General features: G+C 49.2%; 1 protein-coding gene across 2 annotated transcripts in view; it reads left to right on the plus strand.

The window, feature by feature from the left end:
* The window catches only part of DOCK1 (dedicator of cytokinesis 1), a 560,513-nt gene that overhangs the window by 78,239 nt on the left and 457,971 nt on the right, over positions 1-24,303 (plus strand). Inside the window, exons 9-16 of one of the 2 annotated variants that reach the window (XM_061403980.1) lie at positions 1,152-1,233; positions 1,655-1,790; positions 5,378-5,450; positions 8,508-8,650; positions 12,277-12,402; positions 17,140-17,264; positions 18,390-18,488; positions 19,421-19,493. In XM_061403980.1, coding sequence (XP_061259964.1) covers positions 1,152-1,233; positions 1,655-1,790; positions 5,378-5,450; positions 8,508-8,650; positions 12,277-12,402; positions 17,140-17,264; positions 18,390-18,488; positions 19,421-19,493 — 857 coding nt within the window. The remainder of the gene's footprint in view (positions 1-1,151; positions 1,234-1,654; positions 1,791-5,377; positions 5,451-8,507; positions 8,651-12,276; positions 12,403-17,139; positions 17,265-18,389; positions 18,489-19,420; positions 19,494-24,303) is intronic. The other variant, XM_061403979.1, reaches the window with a different exon arrangement.

The raw sequence follows: 24,303 nt of genomic DNA on the forward strand, positions 1-24,303 counted from the left end.
ACTGCATGACTAAGACTGAAGTCACGCTTCCTGCGTTGTCTTTATGGGGTGCTTTGTTTATGGCCCCCTCCCTCGCTCCAGTATTGCTCTGATCTTGATGTTGCCTTTTTGAGCTTTGGTTCTCTGTGAGTGTCATTTCTGGACCTTTGACCTGTTGTTTTTTCTCCAAGGTGATTGGATGGGAAACAGTGTCTAGGTCGGTGCCTGCTGCATAAAGGCTGTCAGTGAATACGTGTTGAATAAAATATTGTAAATCCAGTCTGTCATTTCTCATCGTCTCATGTGCTGTCTTTCCTAGTTCTTGTCTTTGTTCCTTGGTGTAACTTTCTCTTTGTCCAGATGGAAAAAGTATGGTTTGGACTGTCTGTGTAGTAAACGTGTGTGTGTGTGTCTGGGTATAAAGCTCCAGAATCTTCACTCACATTATTGAAAAATAAGAACTTAGTATATGGCAGAAAACAGAACAAATTTCATTGCCACTTCCGACAAAGACTATTTCTTCCTGTCATAGGATTTAATATATATTTTTAGGTCATGTTTGGCTTATGGCAGGCTCGGAAATCATCATGAAATTTTACTTTGTACTATAAATGAATAAATAGTGAATTTGAGACTGTAGTCATTCCAAATGAACGAGTATGCTTTTAATAAAAAAATTTTTAACATGTACACACTACTCTGTATAAAGTCAACAAGGACCTACTGTATAGCACAGGGAACCTTATTCAGTGTCTTATAATAACTTATGATGGAAGAGAATCTGAAAAAGAGCATATATGTGTAACTGAATGGCTGTGCTTTACACCTGAAAGTGACACAACACTGTAAATTGAATTTAAAACATTGTTAAAAATATAATAAAAACTATGAAATGCCATTTGCAGATAGGTCCTTTGCAGTTGTAATCCTGGACATCCAAACTGAAAACCTCAGGGATTTTGTACGGGCAGACCTTGAGTAAGATGCTGTATGGAGAGTACTTGTATGTCAATGGCAGAGCTGCTCTGTCTGATGTGGTTGATGTTTCTGAACCCTTACCGTTGTCTGCATAATGGACCTCTGTGATACTAATGACAATCCACTGAGGATGCACATTTGGTTCCCTGATCTGTTTGGAAAATTAATTTGCTTTTATTTCCTTTTTTCCCAAGTGAGAACTACCTTGTCCGCTGGTCAAGTTCAGGATTGCCTAAAGACATAGACAGGTTACACAATTTGCGAGCTGTTTTCACGGTGAGTGTATCCAAAGATGTTCATTTGAATTGCTCACCATTCTCATGACTGTTTTTAATGAGCCCTGTCTGACTTCTCACCGCCCTGGAGCGTGGGTCCTTGGGATGCCGGGACTCCTTGTTAATTTCCTGTAATAACGTAGCTGCCCAGAAACCTTCTGGGTCTGTAGTCACCCTTCGAGGCCCCATGACAAAGATGTACTCCGTGGTGTTGAGTATGTCTCTTGAACATGGATCTTAAATTCATTTAATGCTAATTGACTTGTGTAATTCAGCTCCTCTTTGTCTTGTGAATCACTTATTAAAATAGTAAAAACTGGTTGGCGTGAAGAGTGGCAATCTATCTCTCTACTGTCTGTTGCAATTGAACCTGCCTTGAGTAATGCTTCTCCACAATAATTTACGGAAATTAATATTTCCAGGACCTGGGAAGCAAAGACCTGAAAAGGGAGAAAATCAGTTTTGTGTGTCAGATCGTCCGCGTGGGTCGCATGGAGCTGAGGGACAACAACACGAGGAAGCTGACGTCAGGCCTGCGACGGCCTTTCGGGGTGGCCGGTAATCCATTTCCTTCCTCTTCCTGAAGACTTTGGAGATCAGCACCTCCACCCTGAATACGAGCTGCTGTTGAATACTGGACCGTGGGCCACTTGGTGTACAAGCTTGTCCGCTGGAGAGAGGGAACATCTGTTCTTCTCTGTGTGGGTTCATGTCGACATGTGGCTCGGGGGCTTTGTCCACCAGCCTCAGGCGCAAATCCCGTCTTTGCTATGACAGTGGAGCCCGTTTCCTGGCGGAGACCCTGACCCACATTCCCACACCCTCATCCTGGAGGGAAGCCAGCCAAGGAGGGTTGCGGTGTTTCTGACTTGGTGATGGATTGATTTAGGAATGAGTCCGTACAGAATGGTCTAAGTGATGAAGAGGCAGAAGATGAAAGCTCAGAGAGGACAGAGCTTTCTTCACACAGGGGCTTTTTTTCTCTGCGGACATGAGCTCTGTTTTATTTTTGGTGACGGTGCAGGAAAAGGGAGAAACGAGCCGTCCCTGTGGAAGGACAGGAAAGTGTCCCCGGGACGTCCTCGTTAGCTGACCTCTTTTGGTGTCACTCTCATTTTTCACAATTTGGGAAACAATGTTCCCTCACGATTAGATGGCCGCCCTTCACTGCACAGCCTTCTAGTTCTCATCCTTTTTTGTGATTCTTGGGGTTTATATACATACGTGAGAAAAACTCTTCCTTTCTGATGCATCGCTGGATTTCTTGTTTCAGCGGCAATGGAGGGGTTCTTTACCTGCATTACCAGGAAGCTCCGGGCTTTCATCATTATGTTGAGTTTTGTTTTGGCCTCTTTTAAGGGCTTCCCCAGTGGCTCAGCAGTAAAGAATCCACCTGCAATGCAGGGGACCAGGAGACTTGGGTTCAATCCCTGGGTTGGGAAGATCCCCTGGAGGAGGGCCTGGCAACCCATTCCAGCATTCTTGCCTGGACAGTTCCATGGACTGAGGAGCCTGGTGGGCTACAGCCTGTAGGGTCGCAACGAGTCGGACAGGACTGAAGCGACTGAGCACGCGTGCATAGCCCCTTTTAAACAGATTTTTTTAGAGCCGTTTTAGGTTCAGAGCAAAAGTGCCCAATGGGGATGAGGTAGGGAGGGGGCAAGTGATCTCTTACCTTCTGCGTTCAGCCCAGAGGGTTGGCTCTCCTTAGCTGTGGGCTGGTGTGTTTCTGTAGATGCTACGTAAGGACCTGAGCATTCTGCTTGTGTACTTCCTAACTTCCTACTCGTATCTCCACTCTGAGAGGGAGGGGGTAAATGTCATCAGGCAATGTGGTCATGGTACATTTGGGGCATAAGGGGTACATATTTTAAGACAGTGATTCTCAGCCTTAAGTGTATTTCTCATCACACTTAGACGCTCATATACACAGGGAGGTGTTAAAACATATTCTTGCCTAGGTACCCCGTGCCTGTCCTTGAACTTGGATCTTTGTGTCTCTTCTGACTGTTGGCAGAGGATGAGCCCCTGCAAACAGCTGCTGTGCATCTTGGCCACCTGGACGCTCAGTGCCAGGTTGCTCTGAGCAGGCTGTGGGGAGGCGTCACTCTGAGCCGACCCGGCCCTTTGCCTCAGCCTTGTGCTTCTCATCATTTCTCATGGTGCCTGCCTGGCTTCCTGCCTTTGCTGTCCCTCCTCCATCAGCAGCATCCCGACGTCCCCTTCCTTCTGCCCCTGCATCCTATGATGTCGTATTTCGGGGGTGTTCAGGTCCTCCTCCGTCACATGCCCATGGTAACTACATATGGCTGGACGCCTGGCTTCCTTACGACGGACCCTAATACCTGAAAATAGAAATACTTGGGCTCCCAGATTGGGGGTGATGCCCCCAAGTCCTTTACTTCTTCCTTTGACAGCAGGAACCTTTGAATGCTCAAAGTCCTCACCACAGCAAGACCAGTGAGGGAAGGACATGGTGACGGGCGATTTCAATGCTTTCTCTGCTGAGTTCTGGGCTGGGGGAGCCCCAAAGGGACTGCCACTCCTAGAAAGTAGCAGAACGGAGGCTGCTTTCAAGTTACCGGTGCTCAGACCAAGGGTGTGTTTCTTGCTCACATGCTGCCTTCTTGCCAGTAGTTGCTGGGCCCCTAGACGTGTCCAAGCTAGAGACTAGGGAGCTTTGACAAGAAAGCTGGACCATCAGGGGGCCTTATAGTCAGCTGGTGGGATGAGCCCCATGATAGAGAGAGGTCTGTGTATGCAGGAAGGTGGCTCATTGCGGACTGGGCTGTGGGAGATGGTCTCCTGGGTACAGACTCACTTGTTATGACCCATCTAGAGCTGGCTGTCTGAGCTGCTGCTGCAGAGGCCAAAAGACTGATGGGACGTGGGCTAAAACAATCGCTGTGTGTGGTGGTTCGGAACTGGCGGTCAAGATGTGGTCTTTTGCATAGGAGCATCTTAACATTAGATGGGATGCTTCTGTTCCCCCTACAGATCCCTTTTCCTGTTTTGGGGTGGTAGAGATAGAAATTGTTCATATTTAGTATTTGGTCGTATGTCATTAGGGAAGGGATTGTGCAAAAGGAAATACCCGGGACTTGTTGCTCACTTACCTGCAGTCAGGTAAGGAGGCTGAGCAGAGACAGCTTGTGTCCAGCACCCTGGGCTGTTTGTTGGGTTCCTCACTGTGTTGGTCTGAGCTGGGGCATGGGAGATGTTCTAGCCACTAGATTTTGGGCGAATTCATTTAGGTCTTTGAGCCTAGTCTCCTCCACCGTAGAGGAGGTAAGCGTGAGGATTAGATGCCAAGTGTTTCTTGAAACATTGTCCACAGACGCCAGCACGAGGCAGCTAACTGTCGCCACGTTATTACTGCTTCCTTACTCGGGGGCCGGGCGACTGCCATGCGGCTGCGGATCAGTGCTGCCTGGTGTGGTCACCCTGCCCCAGGTGGCTCTTTTGGCAGAAATGAATGAAATCAAAGTAACAATTCAGTCCCTCCATCACACTTGCCATATCTCACGTGCTGCTTGCGATAGAACATTTCATTTTGGACTTTCCTGGTGGTCCAGTAGTTAAGAATCCGCCTGCCAATGCAGGGTTTGACCCCTGGTCTGGGAAGATCCCACATGCTGCGGAGCAGCTAAGCCCATGACCGCAGGTGCTGAGGCCCCACTCTGGAGCCCACGCTCTGCCATAAAGGAAGCCAATGCAGTGACAAGCCTGAGCACCGCAACTAGAGAGGAGCCTCTGCTCACTGCAGCTAGCGAAGCCTGCAGGCATCACTGACGACCCAGCACAGCCGAAAATAAAGAAATCAATAAGTAAACAAAAATAGAGTATTTCCTCATCTCACAAAGTCCTGTTGGAGCAAAGAAGCTTAACTGGTGCCTATTGGTTAATAGAGGAATTTGTTAAATGGAGCTTTGCTGTTTAAGCCCCATCCCTATTTGGGCAGGTATTTTTCAGGTAACTTAATTGGTCTTTCAAACATGGAAATGCTTTAAACTTGAATATAGAAAAAAATTCCACGGGTCAGTTCATGCTTCTTGTTGGTCAGAAGACATTCTGAAGTTCTTTCGTTTGTTTTCTGTAATGGCAGCCTTTAAGCACAGCCGTCTCTCTTTTTTTCTTGTCTCCAGTGATGGATGTAACGGATATAATAAATGGAAAAGTAGATGATGAAGACAAACAACATTTCATTCCATTTCAGCCGTAAGTATGAGACAATCCAAGTGCTTAATTAACCCCATAGAATATGGAAAATGTGTGTTTGTAATAGTTATCTTTATAGTTCAGTTTATAAATTCAGCATGAATAGCAATTGATTATTTTATAATAACGAGACATCTTAGTCACTTAGTGTAGGGCGTTTTTGTAGCCATAAGAAACCTGGGTCAAAGTTTATGGTCTTGAAGTACAAGGTTTTACGTGTGATCCCTGACTTGGCTTATCACGTAGGACATGCAGAGTTAGAGTTCCTCTCTGGACTTGAACATCTCCTTACACCATGGATGAACTTAAAGTATTCACATTTTCAAAATACAGTACTTCAAATTCATCATGATAAGTTGCTGTCTTCCAAATAAAAAAAACCAAACAAAATAAGACTGAATTCTTTTGTAAAGCGAGAAATAATCCTTGTGATTTTTCTGTCCCTGGGTTGCTTCAAGTGGACGCTGCCTGTGCTTGCTATGTTTAGGGTTTGTCTAGTTCTGACCTGAAGTCTGTCAAGAGGTGTGGCGAGCTTGGAAAGCACTCCGGGGAGCTTCATTAAATTGACTCTCTGATTTGAAGGCAGTTTCCGTGGAAAAGGTTGAAAGAATTGGTGTTATTTCCCTGGAGATTAAAGCCAGAGAGGGCACTTGGGTAATGGTTTGTAGCCCCTTCAAGGGCACTTCTCCGCCTCACACAGTGGTGGGGAGAGAGGAGGAGGAATTAGAGCGGTTTAGGTTAATTGCAAGAGGCGGCTTCCTCCTGGCGGTGTGAAACCTTAGAGGAGCAAATGATAAATCGAGTTAGAGTCACCTGTCATAGTGCCCTGCGTTCTTGTCTTTTCTCCTCATTTCTGGTTTCTACTTGATTCCGGGCTTGAGAGAAATTTTATTTTAGGCAGTTTTGATTGTTTTCAGGTGCTAACCAAGGGAGTTTTGAGGCCCGTGATGCTGGTGGGTGGTGGGATGAATCCTGTTCTGGGGCGGGGGGTGGGAGGGCAGGAGGCAGGGGGTGCTTTCCCTTTGCATCCTGTCTTTGCAGGACGGACCACGCTCTTAGTCCCAGGCTGGAGAAGCTCGTGTTCCAGGTGGAACAGAGTGGTTCCTTTGCAGGCAGCTGATCTGTTCAGACAGCATCCCCAGGCCTGGCTCAGTAGGAAGTTAGGATAACAGAAAAGCATGAATGTGCTCTAAATTGGGGTTCACATTTGTGTATTTCACCCCACAGCTGGAGGCAGTGGTTTGTTGTGGCTTCATTGCTTTAGAGCGATTCTTCTGTGCAACACTGTAACCTCTAGCTACGTGTAACGGTTTGAGTTCATGAAAATTAACTGAAATCAGATATTTCCTGCCTCCATCACAGTGGTCCCATCTAAAGCCTTCAGGACCATAAGTGGCTAGTGGCTGCCAGATCAGTCAGTGCCGATGGAGAACGTTCCTCTCATCATGGAACGTTCTGTTGGGTGGTGATATTAATACTGTGGAATCACAGCCAGTGATGAGAGTTACAGAGGGAGCTCGGTTCTACAAAATCTGGAAGTTTGTTTAGTAAACAAGAGGAACGTCATCTTGGAATATGAGCCGATATCATGGTAATCAATAAAGCACACGAGTATGAAATGATAATGAGTTGCCCATAAGAAAAAAAGTGCAGCCCAGTGCTGTTTAGAATGCTGTTTAGATACTAGACATCAGAGTTTCTTCATGTCCAAATGAACCACTGCGTTAAAGTTACCTGTTGCCTACTACTGTCTTCTGGGAAAAGTCAAAGAAAAAAGTTTTTTTGAGTTATGGTTTGAAAAGTGAGAGGGTTATTAGTTTTAGACTCACTAATCTAAATTTCACTGGGACATGTTATGACCTGGAGATGGCAGGTTGCTGCCATCTTTTTCTGTCCTGTAGTGAAATGTCCACTTGTAAAAAAATCACATGTTCAACTCACATTGTAGTTTGTGACTTCTTGCTCCATTAAAGGAAGACTGATATCCAGATTCATATGTTCAGTGTTAGAGACAAAACAGAAACATGATTTTAATAGCAAAATAAGCAGGGGAAGTAGTTCTTTGGGAAATGCCATGCTAATGAAACCCATTTTTTGCTCCATTAAAACTGATTTATTATATCACAGGGTAAGTTCTAGGGGAGGAATCATAGTGTACATTTCTCTCTCTCTCTTTCTCTGTCTTTTTGAACTTGGGGAAGTAAATGAAAACAGCCCTCAGCTCCCTTGAGTCATGTGGGCTCACGGGATAAATAACACTTGTCCTTGTTTTTGGAGATCATTTTAAACATCACACACTTATCTCCTTGCTCACTGCATGTTGCGCTTGGCTGTGCTACATGGTATTTCTCTTTGCCCATGTCGCCTGTTTGTATTTATTTCCTCAGTCCTGGTACACTTTCTGCAGAAAGCTCCTGATTCATGAGTCCCCTGAACACTGATGATTTATATCCATAATTGTGTCACAGTTTTTAACTGCTCAGACATGGCTGTTGTGTTCTCTGAAGATTATTCCATTGTTTTCACATTTAATTATTTTAGGCTATGTGGAGTACATAGTCTGATGGAGCAGAGTCTGTACTTAAGCTTCCCAAGCAATTGGGTCCGAGGGATCTTTTTTTTTTTTTTTTCATTTTGATTTTGCTTTTCCCTCCAAAGCACCCACCGCTCGACCTATGCTCTGGCCAGGAATTACTGAAATAGAAGACATGTTCATAAACATGCCTTGGGATTAAATGCTGTTCAGTCGTGTTGCTTTCAGATCAGTTCCCTTCTTTGTAAACTGTCTGACAGGCATGGAGTGTAGCTCTGGTGCACCTTTATCCCTGGGGTAGAGTCGGGCTTGTTTGCTTTACTTCTCTCGTGTGGTTCAGCATTTCCTGATCGATGCTCTTCCCTGTCTCTCTTGTCACCTATCCTGTCCTTTGTCGTGCGTTGCCTCGTGCCGACTCTCTCTCACGCTCGGTGGTGATGCTCTCTCGTGTTCCCTTGTTCCCGTCACCTCTGGGTCCCCGTGCCCCTTGTCTCCTGTGGTCTTGGTCGTCCCGTGCCCTCCAGGCTCGCGTTGGACGACGCCATCCGACACAAGCCGCTGAACATGTCATCCCGTTTTTCACCCAGGGTGGCAGGGGAGAATGACTTCCTTCAGACTGTTATAAACAAAGTCATTGCTGCCAAAGAAGTCAACCACAAGGGCCAGGGTACGTATCCTATGGTTTCGTTCCTTTAAGTGTCCGTGTGCATGAGCCTGGGAATGTCCTGTGTGGTTTGAATTTTAGTTTGATGATGATCATGACGTTGGTGATGATGGTGATGATCGTGTGTGATAATAATGGTGGTGGTGGAAACGGTGATGGTGATGGTAACAGTGATCATGGTAACGGCAGTGATGATAATGCTGATGACGGTCATGATGATAACAATGATACTGATAATACTGATGATGGTAATGGTGATAACAGTGATATTGGTGATGGTGATGATGATAACAAAGATGGCAGTAATGATTACAAAGATACTGATGGTCATGCCGCTGACGCTGATAACGCTGGTGGTGTAGGGTAATGGTGTTTGCCCATTGTCCCGGATGTACGTACAGCCTGTGAGGCTCTCCTCACTGGTCATCTTTGTAAGCACTACTGAGAACCAAGCTCCTGGATGAGAGAACGCTGACTGGGATACTAGGATTAAACGCTTGCAAAGAGCCCAGAGTCGATGGGCCAGGAAGCAACTCCTTTGTCTGTCTTCCTTAGACTTCTCCAGCCGTCTCTGCTATTCAGAACACTTGAGTGACTTCAGCAGAGAATGAAATAGCCATCCCCTGCCTGTGATTTCACCTTGCTGCTTAGAGACACACAGACATTCAACGCAGCCCACCTCCCCGTGCGCGCAGTCCTTCTCGCTGCTTTTTCTCACTCGTGTTGTGAGCTAAGCCCTGCCATGTTGTCTTGTGGGGCTTCCCCACTCCACACCCCTGAGAAAGCGGTTCCGTTTTGCAGGCCAGTTCCCCTTCAGGTTTGTAACTGAGGGGAGTTATCCTCCCTCGCGCACCTGGCGTGCAGTCATCGTTTTTAATCCCACGCTGACAAGTTTCCCAGGGGCTGACCTTCTGTTGGCAGAGGCTATGAATCAATCACCTTGGGCTGATGACAGTTGGCACTCGCCTGGCCGGGAGGGCTGCTGGAAAACAAGTGTTTGCTGAGGCCCTGCCTCCAGCCGGAGGGGAAGTCACCTTCAGAGTCTCCCAGGCCTGAGACTGGTGGGACAATCCGCTTGTTAGTCCTTGATTAGATGCAGGCTTGCCATGGACTCAGTGGGGCTCAGGTGAACGGACCTGTTTCATTGTCTGGTTACCTTACGTCACTCGATTTTTAAGAAACAATTATCTTGATTCTTTTCCCATTGCCCTGAGGGAGAGTGTGACTCAAGTCTGAAGAACGTTCTGCAGGAATTAGCTGCTCCTGTCCCTCTGCCGGACTGTCTTTTGGTTTGAACCGCCCCTCCCCCCCGGAAAACAACAAAACCAAAACCTCAGCCCCAAACGTTATTGAACCATGGCCTCTGTAGACGGAGCAATTTTCAGCTGACCCAGGACCCGTCTTCTCATCAATTACCAGCCCTCCCAATTTGCACTTTAATTGAAAACCACGGGGAGACCCAATTAAAGCTGTTTGATTGGAGTCACTCTGGGGCGGGGTCCCCAGGCCTCTGGCTTCTCTTGCAGTGTCATCAGAGTTTTGATCCAGTTTTATTACAGGGTCACCTGGGAAAAGTGGAGACTGCTGGCAGGCCAGCCGGAACTTGCTGAAAAAGAGGACCCAAGCCCCGCCTCTGTCCGTCTCCTTGTTACTGTGGCCAAAATCTGTGTCACGGAGATGGGCTGAGGCCAGGCCCCGATTCCTTGAACTTCTCGGGGAGGAGAGGTGGTTTCAGGTCATGGTAAGAGCTAAGTGACAAGGGCATTGACTGCTTTCAAGCGGACCGTTGTGGCTTTCTGAACCAGAATGACCTTGGGCCATGTCACTAGCTCGTTGGCCTTGAAACAGACGTGAGGGAGTGACCTTTTTCTAGGGCCCACTCTTAGGCCTATTTCAGTGCTTTCCAGGGAGAGCTGGGCAGGGCCCAGTAAATGCAGCACAGAGCAAGCTGCAGGGTCTCTGGGGTTTTGCCCAGCGGAGCTCCGATTCCCATCAGTGGTGACCCCTCAAGTCACAGTCAAGTTCATGGAGCCATGGGAGGGACTTGGAGAAACATGACCTGTCCCTTTTGTGCTGGCTTCCAGGCTTTGGCCTAGTTTAGGTTTGCATCTACCTCTTTCCTTTTCACAGTAGACAACATCTCTTATATTTAGCCCAAGTTATTCTGAAGCCTGGACCCAGAGGTCCTGGGATTTTATCTGGACGTTAAATCCTCACGTGCGTCCATCCATCTGCTCCTGTTGTTTGAAATGCGTGCATGCATGCCTGCTAAGTTGCTTCATATGTGTCCACCTCTGTGACCCCATGGACTGTAGCCTGCCAGGCTCCTCTGCCCATGGGATTCTCCAGGCAGGGACACCGGAGTGGGTTGCTGTACCCTCATGCAGTTTATTTTCCCAACCTAGGGATCGGCCCCTGTTTGAAATACAGCATATGCTAATTCCCTTGTGTTTAGCTACTCTGATTAAGCAAAAGTCAACCTGAAATGCACTTTTCCTTTGAAAATTGGCCTCATTTCCTCCCCTGAGGAAGTGTTTTAAGCCTAGCATAAACAGGAAAAATTAATCTCTGTGTTTAAATTATAACAAGCGATGTTACCTACTTACCGGTTTATCAGTGAGTTGAGCAAACTGGTACTGATGTTATCTTCTGATGGGTGGGGGGATGTGGGAGGGGGGTGTCCCGCAGAGCTGAGTAAGCAGGCCAGGCCCCCAAGGGCTCAAGGATGGGGAGACCCTGACCTGCCTCCTGAGAGTGACCCCTCCACCCCTGCCAGCACGGCATGTCGTTGAAGACAGCTGACAGAGCCACTGCTTTGCCTCCTGCCTTTGACTTCATTAAGTGTTGGCTTTCTCCCCTTTTATTGTTTGATCGCTGCTCCAGAAGTATTTTATACAAAGTGCATTAGCTTTGCAGAGGGAGGAGGGGCGGGCAGGCAGGGCTCACAGGGTCACCGTGCTCTCTCCTGGGGATCCGTGCATCTTGTTTCTAGGCCTTGGAAGTCCCTGTTTCCCCCTTGGAGAAGGGGGTTGGGTGGCGTGAGTCCCCCTTCGCTGTGACATCGTGAAGCAGGGACGGGGCCGCCCTGACTGCGCCACCCAGCCGTGTGGGTGATCCACTGGTGCCCACCGCCCGGTGCTCCGTGGTCTCCGTGGTTTCCCTTCTCGAGAGCCCAAGAGGACTGGGTATTTTTGTGGGTTCATGAAACTGCCTGTGTACCTCCCAAATCCTCCTCTGCTATCATCCTTCTTGGGAGCATGGGAAATGATAGCCTTCTCAATCCCCTCCCAGCAAAATGCTACCTTCTGATTTATCTTCAACATATTATCAACTCTGAAGAGTCATCAGGCCTGGGCGAGGGCAGCACGTAAGTGCTGCCATGTCCTTAGGGTGTGCCAATGCGGGATTCGTGTCCCAGGTGGTCAGATGCTGGTACCTCCCCCGTGCCAAGCTGCTCTTCCCTGGAAACTCTCCTTTTTCTCATCCACCGCTACTTTCTCTTAAGACATTGCCTGGTGAATTAAAAACTGCTGATTCATTGAAATAGATTTCGTGAAGACTTCTAAAAACGTACAAGATATGAATATGTACGAGATATAACATGACTCACGCATCTGTTGCTTTCCTAGGTTTGTGGGTAACGTTGAAATTACTTCCTGGAGATATCCATCAGATTAGAAAAGAGTTTCCTCATTTGGTGGACAGGACCACAGCGGTGGCTCGGAAGACAGGCTTCCCGGAGATCATCATGCCTGGTAAGAACGGGTGCATCCTTTAGTCCTTCTGCGCATGTGCTGGATGCAGCCGCAATGGGAGTGTTTGTGTAGCTTGCCACAAAGAGAGATGTGTACATGGGAACTCAGGCAAGCAGAGAGCGGAGCATGTAAAGCCCAGCGTGGTGGTGGGTCATTCCCACAGACAGGACTGCGGTCAGAGGGACAGCTAACCAGGGATCAGGCCAGGGGAGGAGGTCTCTCTTGGCTATATTAATTGTAATCTGGGAGCAGTCGTGTGGAGTGACTCCTGGTGGTGCAGTAACAGGGACAAGAGGACGGAATGAGCATCGGCCAAAGAGACGTCCAGGTGGTTTCTGTCACCGGCTGGGGAAAACGCCGCCGCGATCGCAAGCAAACCCACCGCTGGTCGGTGCTCTGTTGTCGCCCCAGTCAAGATGCCTGCCATGTCTTCTGCCCGCCTTGTCTGGCAGGGAAGGATGGGTGTGTGACATCCCACTCACCCTGGCTGAGAGCACGGAGAATGTTTGGCCGGTGATAATGCTTAGTGATGTGGTAGAGGGTGAGCAGGCAGGGGACCTTTCGGAGAGCCTGTGCAGAATTCACTTTTTGGCTCCAAGGAATGGATTGATGATGATGGTGGGGCAGGCTTACAGTGATGCCCCCAGGTCTGTTCTGTGATCCCTAACAGCGTTTGAATTGTCCAGAATCTGTTCACAATGAAGGGAGTGCAGTTTGGGTAAATACACCCTAGTATGTTCCACGTTTGGAAAATAGCCCTCTGGGTTGGTTATGGGTTAAATGACTCCCCCCCAGAGTGATCCACCACCCTGAAACCCCACCCCCTGGCCTCAGCTGTGAGTGTGCAGGCTGGGGTCACACACCTTGCTGGGTGTCTCACCTCTGCCCCTCTGTGGCTCTGGGCAGGTTACCCCATCTCTCTGATCTGTGTTTCCTCCCAGGCATGAGAACAATACTATTCCTACCTGGAGATCTGGCTGGAGTTAGGATGCTTTAGGGTTTAAGTATCAGAAAGTACGCGACCAGCTCAGACAGCCTCACCCTGGGGATATTTGTCGGTCATGTGGCTGAGGGAGAGAGACAGCCTGCTGCCGGGCCAGCCTGGACTGCCAGCTGTGTTTCTTTGTGTTTCCACTGTCTCCTTTGCAACTTGACTTTATCCTCTGGGGACAGGTCATGCGGGCACCCAGCTTCTTCCCAAATCCCAGTGTCCTGAAGCAGATGACATGCTTTCCATCCAGTATTTCCAAACAGGGAGACTGATTGTCATCTGACCCGGCCTGCTCAGGACTCCTGGGCGCCCTGGACAGTGACAGGCCGGGGTAGGGACAGGTGCATGTCGGCCATTGGGACTTCTCGGAGGGGGCAGCTCCTCCCGAAGACAAAGGTTGGATGAGGGAGACAGGGACACAGTCTGGATGGACATCTGATTAAGAGGAGGCAGGAGGAGCAGGAAGGGACAGCCAGCACGCATGAACATACAGGTTCCGTGAGGAAGCCCGTGATGTTTACACCTGGTTCTCAGGTGTGTGAGTTACCTTGCCAGTACTGCCCCCATCCAACCGTGGTTAAGCTTATTATACTGATAATGAGATCCCATATTAAGGTTAATCTGTGATATTTACAATATGATTTCAGTTTCCAAATAATGTTCATATTAATCATCAGATTTGATATCATGAGATCTTGGGAAGCCTGTGAATCTTTCTCTCTGATATCTGTGGGACACTTTTTGGTTTGCAGATAATGTTGCCATCAATTACCTAGCTTGATCCTCAAAAGGATCCTGGAAGCCTCCACATGGGTGTTGAACTAATTCCCATCACAATTAAGCCACAGCCTCAAGTCATATGGCTAATAAGCAGTGGAAATGAGGGCAAACCACCCTGTGGTCAGCACTTGCCTGCAGCCCTTGGTGCAGGGCTTTGCTGTAGGTTCCCAGGGAAGAGCCGGTCACTCAGGTGCTTCAAAGTTATCCCTTTGTTTATTATAGGGCATTTCAGGGACATGTTACTTCTGTTCCTCCAAGCAATTATGGCTCATTGTCAACGCTGTTAAACTGATAGGAAAAGACATGTAACATCAGCTAGATGGAGTGTTAGCCAGTCTCACCTGTACAGGACGAAAGCGTGGCACACAGCACCTTTAGAGACGATGGGACACCTATTGCTTGTGGAAGTCGTCTGCTCCGTACACAGCTAACGGATTTGGACTTCTAGCGGACGTATTGTTTACATGTGGATTTGAGACGCAAATTTATACATGAGGACAGCGTCACTGTCATCAGGAGCCCTGTGTGCACACGGGTGCTTCAGAGTTAGCGCTTGTTTATTTTAAGGGCATTTCAGGGGCATGTTCTTTCTCCTCCCTCTCTCTCTCTCCAAGTGACTGGGAAACCTGGGAACTTCTAGTTCACACTGGTTGTGTCTCCCTTACGATTGACAGACTTAAAGAGTAAGTCTAAACCTCTAAGATAATCTCCTAGTAGGTTTGTGGGAAACCTGTACAGCTGACCATTGTTCTGGCTTGTTTGGTGTGCTGAGTTGGCGCTTGGCGTTCCTGCAGTGAGCAAGCCCGGCTTGAGGGACTCACCCATGTTCTCTGGGGCTGAGGGATGCTGAGAGGCTGGGAGCATCTTACCCTTGCGGGGCACGTTCATTCACATCCCTACGTTTAGCCTGGTAGAACCCATGCCATCCCGCCACACGCGTGTTTATGGAGACACGCATCTCCTTTGCACAGTGGGAGAGCTGGCCGTGCCACCGTTGTCCCTGCTTCTCACACCTTCTTGTGGCCCCCTGGAAATCCTGGGGTCCTTCTGAGGGATCCTGGTGGGGAGCGCAGTTGTCCCCTGAGCTAAGAAGGTGGCTGGAGGCATGGATGGGCCCACCGTGTCTGCTTCCAGCTCCTTCCTCCCCAGAATGAGAGCCCGGGAGGCATTTGCTAAGACCCTCTCATGAGTGCCCATTAGGGATGCTGACCTCCATATGGGATCTTACTTCTGGACTGGAGCCAGAATCTCTAGGCCAATCAGACGAGGAGACTCTGAGGTTCAGCCACCCCGCTCTCCAGCACAAGCTGCTTCTCTGGCTGCTGAAGCCCCCTGTGAAGCTGTTGTAGCCCTTTTTGATGACGGCCTTGGTGCTCTGATAGAATTTTCAGGTGGAGAGATTGTGCATACCACCTGCCTGATCAGTAAGGTGGTTTAGTGGTAAGTGGCCCTGAAGGTTAAACGACTTGTCTGAGGTCACACAGCAAGGAAATCAACTCTGAATATTCATTGGAAGGACTGATGCTGAAGCTTCCATATTTTGGCCACCTGATGTGAAAAGCAGATTCACTGGAAAAGACCCTGATGCTGGGAAAGATTGAGGGCAGAAGAGGGTGGCAGAGGATGAGATGGTTGGTTGGCATCACCGACTCGATGGACATGAGCTTGGGTAGGCTCCGGGAGATGGTGATGGACAGGGAGGCCTGGCATGCTGCAGTCCATGGGGCCGCAAAGAGTCGCACATGACTTGGCAACTGAACAGCAGCAGCCTGGACCTGCAGCCTTGCCTCCTCCCCCGGCCGTGTGCACCATCGTTCTGAACTTCTCTGTGGTCCGTATCAGCGATCGCAGCCCTGCTTCCTTCCAGCAGCTGCTGTGGCAGTGGTAGCCACCCACAGGGATTATTACAATGATGACTTTTAAATGAAAGCTTAATTTAATAGTCACATACATTAAAAGCCAGAATAGAGCCATCTAAAAAGCAAAAGAAAAACAAGAAACCAGCGGGATTTTTTTTTTCCTTCTGGGATTCTTGTTCTTTGCCCAGAGCAGGTCGTTTGCCGCTCTTGACACAACCCTTGCTCATGTCCCTCGGGGGAGGGAAGTTGTGTCAGACGTGGGAGGCGGCCAGACAGACGGCAGAGCAGCCTTCAGAGGGTAGCGGTGCTTCCTCTAAATCATGCTGCTAACGAAGCTTGCAGAGTTTTCCCAATCGGACCCTTACCAGGGGCTTCATGTGTTCTCAGCTGGAGGAAGCGTCTTGAGGTCATCTGTTGCATGCGTGTGGTCTTATAATTTTTTTTTTTTTTTGCACGGTTTAAGGCCCATCTCACTTTCAAATGTCTGAGTCTTTTCTTCTGCTCCCTGTGGCCTTATTCAGGAGCTGGACAGCTGCCTGCCTGGAGGAGAGATGATCCTTTGCAGAAAGTTTCTTGACCCATCCCTAGTCCCCGATCCTGGGTGTCAACTCAGGACATTGGCCTGTGGTTCAAATGCTGCTTTTTGTTCAACTCCATAGTGGAATGGAAAGGAGGCCAGCGTTGCTGGTGATCCTCGGGGTGCTGACTGCTGAGTCGCAGATGACAAGGGCTGGTGATGTGGGTTGCAGTGGGCCATGGATGCTGAGGGTTGGGGTGACAGTAGGGTCAGTGCAGACCCACTGACCGCATCTGAGCTGCTCTGGGCACAGGCTGCCCACAGAGTGTAGGAGCCTCCTGCCCACGAGAAGCCCCGAGCAGATAATTGGAGGCTGAGACATTTTCCTCTTTCTTGCGAGTCTTACAGTGATGATGCAAATTGCCTTTGTCATGCTATTAAATGCGGAGACTGTTTTGTAGAAAATACTTCATAATCACCTAATACAGTATTTATGATACTCTGCTCAGAGGGACAGTGAGTTTGGCAAAATTCACAGTTACGCAATGAATAATGGATTGGTTTCAAAGGTGTAATTTTCCCCCCGCCAGGTGATGTTCGAAATGATATCTATGTAACATTAGTTCAAGGAGATTTTGATAAAGGAAGCAAGACGACAGCTAAGAACGTCGAAGTTACGGTGTCTGTTTACGATGAAGATGGAAAACGGCTGGAGGTATTTGTTGTTGCAGAGCTGAACCTGTGGTGTTGGAGTCTTACCTCCCTTGTGTGCGCCTTGCCTCTGCTTCGGAATGTGAAAAGCCAGTCTTGTTTCTCGGGAAGAACGTTTGCTCTTTCTTCCTTTTCCTTTACCCAAAAGGGCTGGTTTCCACCGGGTCCCGCAACTGGACAGTCTCTGGATGTCCCTGGGGTCCTAACCACCTTTGCCAAACCCCTCCTGGATCCCCGCTTGCCAGCATAAACCCAAGGCTTGGAGGGCGAGTGGCCACACTAGATGTTCAGATACTGTTGTTAGCATCTTTTGAGATGGGAGGAAACTGAGGCCCAGAGAAATCAACTTGACCAAGGTTAGAGAGCCTGTGAGAGGTGGAACTCGGGCTGGAGTCGGGGCCTCTGACCTTGTGCTTTCCTGGGTAGTGGTCGGGGAGACCTCCTCCTGTGTGGTCGCGGCACCCTGCAGCTGTCCTGGGAGGGACTTGGAGACCATGGCCTCCTCTGAGGACTGGAGGCTGAGCCCAAGCAGGAGTCCCTGCCAGCTGCCTCTCTGGACCATGACTGCATCCTGGGCTTCCCGGGGCCCACGTGGCCCAGGGCAGTAACTTGCGGGTACCCATGAGGCTCGGCTCTGCCTGGAGGTGGGTGCATCCTTTGTCTCTGGCCGACATCCAGTGGCCCTGCCCTGCCGTCTCTCTGGAAACAGGCCACGCTGCTCCTGGGCTTTTCTGGTGTTTCCTTAGAGCCGAATGGTCAGTGTCTGGAGGAAGAGGATGGAGAAAGGTCAGCTCCTTTTTGATCTGTAGCTCTTTTCTCCAGCCACCAGGAGACAGGCGGTTTCCTGCAGGTCAGGGTGAACGTTACTAGGGGTACGGAGGGTGGAAGACAGTAGCATCTCCAGACCGTGTGGCCATCAAGATTTGGATGTCTGCAGGCAAGGTTTTCTGCTGGCCGCCGGCCCCAGCCCGTCACTGGGTGGGGTGTGTTCTGTGGGCCCCGGGTTGTTGGCATTCCCGGGGCAACCTTGCTCCTTCTCCCGGCTCATCTAACAGGGGCGGGAGGAGGAGATGGATGCAGTGTCAGGCTTGACGAGGGCTGATGCGAACTCTTTATGCTTCTTTTAAAGCATGTGATTTTCCCGGGCGCTGGTGATGAAGCGATTTCAGAGTACAAGTCGGTGATTTACTACCAAGTGAAACAGCCACGCTGGTTTGAGACGGTTAAGGTATCATCTCCATGACCCTGTTCTCCTAAGGGGCGGGTTATGAGATGCTCATTTGTATCCTGAGGACGTCGCCCCCTCGCACCTCCCCCCGCTCCCCAGGGCTGCCTGCCAGTGGGTACCTTCTGCCAGCCCTGGGGCGCTTTCAACAAAGTCGTTCAGGAAGGTTGCTAAGGAACCTTGCTGGGGTTTCTTGGAATTTACATTTACTCTCATCTCCTTTTGGATGTAAAAGCAAGACTTTCCTAGAGACAAATGACAGAGTCCTTTACAGACGGCTATTGTCTGTCTCTTCTCAGGTCTGTTTTATGTAAGGCGTGCTGTCTTTACAGCAAATGGAAAAAAAAAATAGTGGTGGTAGTACATGGAGGACATCCCTGGGGAGATGGATCCTGTTCCCTCAGCTGTGATGCTCCGAGATTCCTAGCGCACCCCCCGACACCCCGCCCACCGTGAACCAGCCCGCACACCGCGGGCTTGGGTATTGGGACCCCAGGCCAGTGGCTGGCTCTGGAATGCAAACGTCAGCTATGAGATTACGGACACTCTTGGCTTAAAGGCAGCATGTGTTGGGTCTTTTTCCTTTTACTCTAAGTCCTGAAAGAACAGCCTTCTTGCTGCAGCCAACGGCAGGTCTCCACAGTTACGAGGGAACATAGGTACCTCCAAATTGGGGCTAAAAACATAAATGGCAACTTTAAAAAATAGACACTTCACTGTGAGGATCAGCACATAAAAAAAAAAAATTCAGCTTCCTCTTCCAGTCCACGTGGTATCCTGGACAGCGTTATTTGGTGGTCAGGGCATTTGCCTTTGGGAAGATCACACCCTGTGGGGGAGAAGTGTGTGGAGTGTTCCAGGATGTCTCAGCGGAATGAAGCCGATTGTGGGGGAAGGTGCCGTAAGGGTGCTGACTTGCCCTGTTTATCGTGCAGGTGGCCATTCCCATCGAGGACGTGAACCGCAGTCACCTCCGGTTTACATTCCGACACAGATCATCCCAGGACTGTGAGTAGCCACACGCTTCGTTAGCCCGTGTGTATTATTATTGTGCATTTATTCTGGATTGTTCTAGATGGTGGATACCATAATATAGGGAGGTCTTGACACTCCAGCTCCATGTCAGGGTGAACTCAGTCCTGTGAAGTGCTGTCTGCTCTGGTTGAGCTGCTCCCTGGAGATCTTCATTTTCTTCTCAAATTTGTCCAGTGAGGTGCCCTTCCTTCCTACTCTACCCTTGGGTTTCGTCTTTCCCATTTGTTTTGTGATCCTGTCCCATCTGTCAGAAAATCGCTGAGCTGTAACAGACAGATTTCACAAATTGCTTTTAATGCTGTTTGTGCTGGTGCTGAAAACCTTGAGCCCTCTCTGGCTTTGCTGGCGGCCACTGGCATCTGGAACTCAGGCTGACCTTTTCTCGCCGGTGTTGGTATAGCCTTGGACATGATGCCAAGACTTTGGGAGGAAAGAACGGCTGTTCGCATCACTCACCTTCCAGAAGGATTTAGCATCGAAGATGAAGTTTGTCTCATAGCCTGTGTTGAATTCATTGTCTGCTAAGGATCTAGCCCTCTGTTAGCCACCAAGTACAAAGTTACATGGGGAAGACGCATTACTGCCCTTTGTGGGCTGTATCCATCTGGCCGTCAGCTAAGATTTGGGAACGCAAGTGATGATACAGTTGTATATGTAGTGGCATCAGGGGAAGGGTGGCCTCAGTGGGCGTGTTTATCACCCACGACCCTGTGGGGACCAGAGCCACAGGGGTGGGCGGGGTCCTCAGCCTTGACTCTGTGTGTGTTTCCAAATATCTCAGCCTGAGGGGGAAATGCCCGGGGAGGGGGGGTTGATGACCAGGCAAAGTGGAAGCTGCCCTCCCCTTGGCACAGTGCTTGGCATAGAATCAGTTCAGTTCAGTTCAGTCGCTCAGTCATGTCTGACTCTTTGGGACCCTATGGACTGCAGCACGCCAGGCTTCCCTGTCCATCCCCAACTCCAGGAGTTCACTCAAACTCATGTCCATTGAGTTGGTGATGCCATCCAACCATCTCATCCTCTGTCAACCCCTTCTCCTCCTGCCTTCAATCTTTCCCAGCATCAGGGTCTTTTCCAGTGAGTCAGTTCTTCGTGTCGGGTGGCCAAAGTATTGGAGCTTCAGCTTCAGCATCAGTCCTTCCAATGAACATTCAGAACTGATTTCCTTTAGGATGGACTGCTTTGATCTCCTTGCAGTCCAAGGGACTCTCAAGAGTCTTCTCCAACACCACAGTTCAAAAGCATCAGTTCTTCGGCGCTCAGCTTTCTTTATAGTCCAACTCTCACATCCGTACATGACCACTGGGAGGTTGGCCTCAGAAGGCACACATCTGCCCACATCCACAGAAACCATCAGCTGATGCATCTGGAATTGCTAACAAGTTGCAGAATGGTGTTAGACTGTTCACATACCAGCACCAAACTTTCCCAGCAACTTTCTCAGCTTTCTTTATAGTCCAACTCTCACATCCATACGTGACTACCACCACAGCCTTGACTAGATGGACCTGAGGCAAGTCCTGGAGGCTGTGGTTGGCTCTGCACCCTGCACAGTGAAAGTCGTGGTGGCGGGGGGCAGGAGCTGCTGGGGAGGTGAGGGTGGGGAGCCCCACTGCAGGGCAGGCAGAGTTCTCAAATGCACAGAGGACTTCTCTCAGAAGCATGCTCCCCCTTTAGAACACCATCATTCCCCCTAATTAATAGATTAGACTAGGGCAGAGGGATCTCTTCGGTAGCATTTCAATTTTCCAAATCCTTGTTTTCCTTGTCAGTTTTTAAGTACTCATTACAGACATGACGCTATCACGATACAGTTGCATAATTAATGAAGTCTCCCCAGCCACAGCTGGCAGGGTTGGGGGAACGTGTGGAGCTTAGCAAGTGTGATGATGGTGAAGTCGGTGGGCCACCCTAGCGATGAGGGCCACAGGGGGGCCCTTGACGCCGCCTCGTCTGCTCACACTCTGGGGCAGAAATGGGGTGAGCTGAGGCCACACTGCACCCCCTCCCTACTCTCCCCAGCAAAACATGTTGCTTTACCTCTTCTGGAAGCAGGTGACGGGGTTTCTCACGCTGGGCTCCGTCCTTGGGGTTGCTGGGAAAGTTTGGTGCTGGTATGTGAGCTGTCTAATGCCGTTCTGCAACGTGTTAGCAATTCCGGATGCATCAGCTGGTGTTTGCTCTGGATGTGGGCACATGTGTGCCTTCTGAGGCAGACCTCCCAGGAGTTTCCCTTCTTTGTAGGGGGGCTGGCTGGGTGGGCAGCCCTGCCTGCCCTCTGGGGCATGAGGTCTTCTCCTGTGACTCCTGACGTGTAAATGTGTTGTCTGCCTCGTCATGGCTGCTAATGAACATGTGATAATTGCAGTCCATTCCTGATGTAAAGAGGCAGAGTGTTAATAATTTAAAGGTGTGCTTTAAAATTCTGTCCTACTTAATAATAGGGCTGGGGGAAGCTGTCTGCTGGCAGGTATGGTCACGTGTCTTGAACCATGGCTGATTTCACAGAGACATGCTTTAATGTTCTTCATGTCTGCCCAAACTTAGAACCTGGTGGATCAGATGGAAAAGAGTCCACCTGCCAGGCAGGAGGCCTGGGTTTGATCCCTGGGTTGGGAAGATCCCCTGGAGGAGGGCATGGCAACCCACTCCAGTATTCTTGCCTGGAGAATCCCATGGACCGAGGAGCCTGGTGGGCTACAGTCCATGGGGTCACAAAGAGTCGGACACGACTGAGCAACTCAGCACAGCACAAACTTGGAAGGATCTCTTCCTTCTCTCTTGAACACTGAGAAGTTTTATGTTTTCAAGAACCCTTTCACCAAGTTATTTTTTGATTCCTAGCGTACATATATTTTGCCTTTATCTGTCCTTTTATCTTTGGTTGGTCACTTATCACCCACCTCATTAGCTAGCATTTATTGAGCACCTATTATATTCCAGGAATGCAAAGATCAGTGAGATACACTACCTCATGCAGTGGTGTCCTGGAGTAAGTATTCTGAGCCTATTGAGCACCTATTATATTCCAGGAATGCAAAGATCAGTGAGATACACTACCTCATGCAGTGGTGTCCTGCAGTAAGTATTCTGAGCCTCTGACTCAAGGTGGGCAGAGGTATTGCGCTTGGACCTCTGTTGTTTTGTCTCTAAATATAGAATCTGGGATCTGTAATTTTAAAGTTATTTTCTAGCCTTGAACTCAATGGTTCCATGCTGTGTTCAGCTTGCATCTCTGAAAATTCATCACACATCCATTTCTTCACCCCAGAGGCCTCGTTCATGTCTACCTGATCGGGCACCTGCCCACCCTGGAGCCTGCACTCCCCTCTGCTTACCAGCCCCACTGGCTGTCGGCCCCCAAGCAAGCCAGGCCGCTCCTTGTTAGGGCCTCTGTATTTGGCCATCTCTTTTCCTGGAGGGTTTACATCTTGGGTCATACGTAGTCTGTCTTCTCAGAGAGACCTTTCTGACCATCCAGCTGGGTCGTCCCTGTTCCCATCATAACGCTTTAACAAGCTCCTGACTTTTGTTTTCTTTGTTATCTGAAAGAACTCGTTTGTTGGCATCTCCCCAACTAGAACAAATGTTTATTGAGTATCTGATATATAGCGGGGACTACGTTACCCACTGGGGAAATAGCAGTGAAAAAATACACAACGTTTCTTTCATGGGAAAACCCAGTGGATGAAGCTAATGATAAGTTTTCACGCATACATACACACACACGCGTGTGCACACACTCGGCGCATGCACACACGCACACACACGCAGATGCACACACACAGTACAGGCTTGGTAATCTGGTAGTGATAGGGATTTGTCTTAATCTGCTGGGCAGTCACAGCAGAATACCACAGACTGGGTGATTTAACAGTGGAGATTTCTTACAGTTCTGCAGGCTGCAGGTCTGAGCTCAGGGCACCTGTGTGGTCGGGTCTGGTGGGAACCCTCTTCCAAGTTGCAGACGGCCACCTTCTCACTGTGAGCTCACATGGAGGAGGATAGAGCTGGTGTCTGTTCTGTTTCTTATAAGGGCCCCCGTTCTATGGGGTCAGAGCCTCAGCCTTGTGACCACTCAACCTTAAGAGCCTCCTTTTAGGCCTTTTCTCCAGGACAGCTGTGCGGGGATTAGGCTTCAGCCTGACAATTTTGTTGAACAAATGAAAACCTAACAGTTCAGCTCCTGGCCATTGTGAAGACCGGTCAGCTGAGTGCCAGGGAAGACCAGGGTCTGCGATTGCTCTTCTGGGCAGGCTGGTCGCTTCCAAGCAGGTGACTCCTTGGTGGAATCTTGAATGAAATGAAGAACTGAGTCTCCCATGCTGATTTTGGGGGAAGAACTTCCTCGCCAAAGCAATGAAATTTCATGCTCAGGTGTTTAGTCCGCCTGTGCAGTGGAGGCCTAAGGTGGGCATCTCTCTGTCTTGACTTCCGTGTTGACTGTCTGTTTTCTCAGGGAAGGATTTGTCCCTTATAGTGGTCACTTGTGATGGCCTGTGTGTTCTGCCGTGTTTATCTGTGAATCTCTAGGCTGCAAACACCGTCTTCACTGTGAGTTCTTTCCAGTTACTCTTGGCTTTCAGTATTGCAGACTTCTCTCCATGTTCCCCTTCAAACATCCTTCTGCTCTTGGCCCTTTCCTCCAGGTTCTGACTTGAACTTCCACGAGGAAACTCTAACATTGCTCTGAATTTACAGATTAGTTTGAGCCCAAGGATCCCTTTGTGATATGTGAACATTGTCTCCATCTCCGTGTATTTATGTTTACTTCAACATCTGT

The sequence above is a fragment of the Bos javanicus genome, chromosome 26, assembly GCF_032452875.1.
Source record: "Bos javanicus breed banteng chromosome 26, ARS-OSU_banteng_1.0, whole genome shotgun sequence".
Taxonomy (NCBI): Eukaryota; Metazoa; Chordata; class Mammalia; order Artiodactyla; family Bovidae; genus Bos; species Bos javanicus.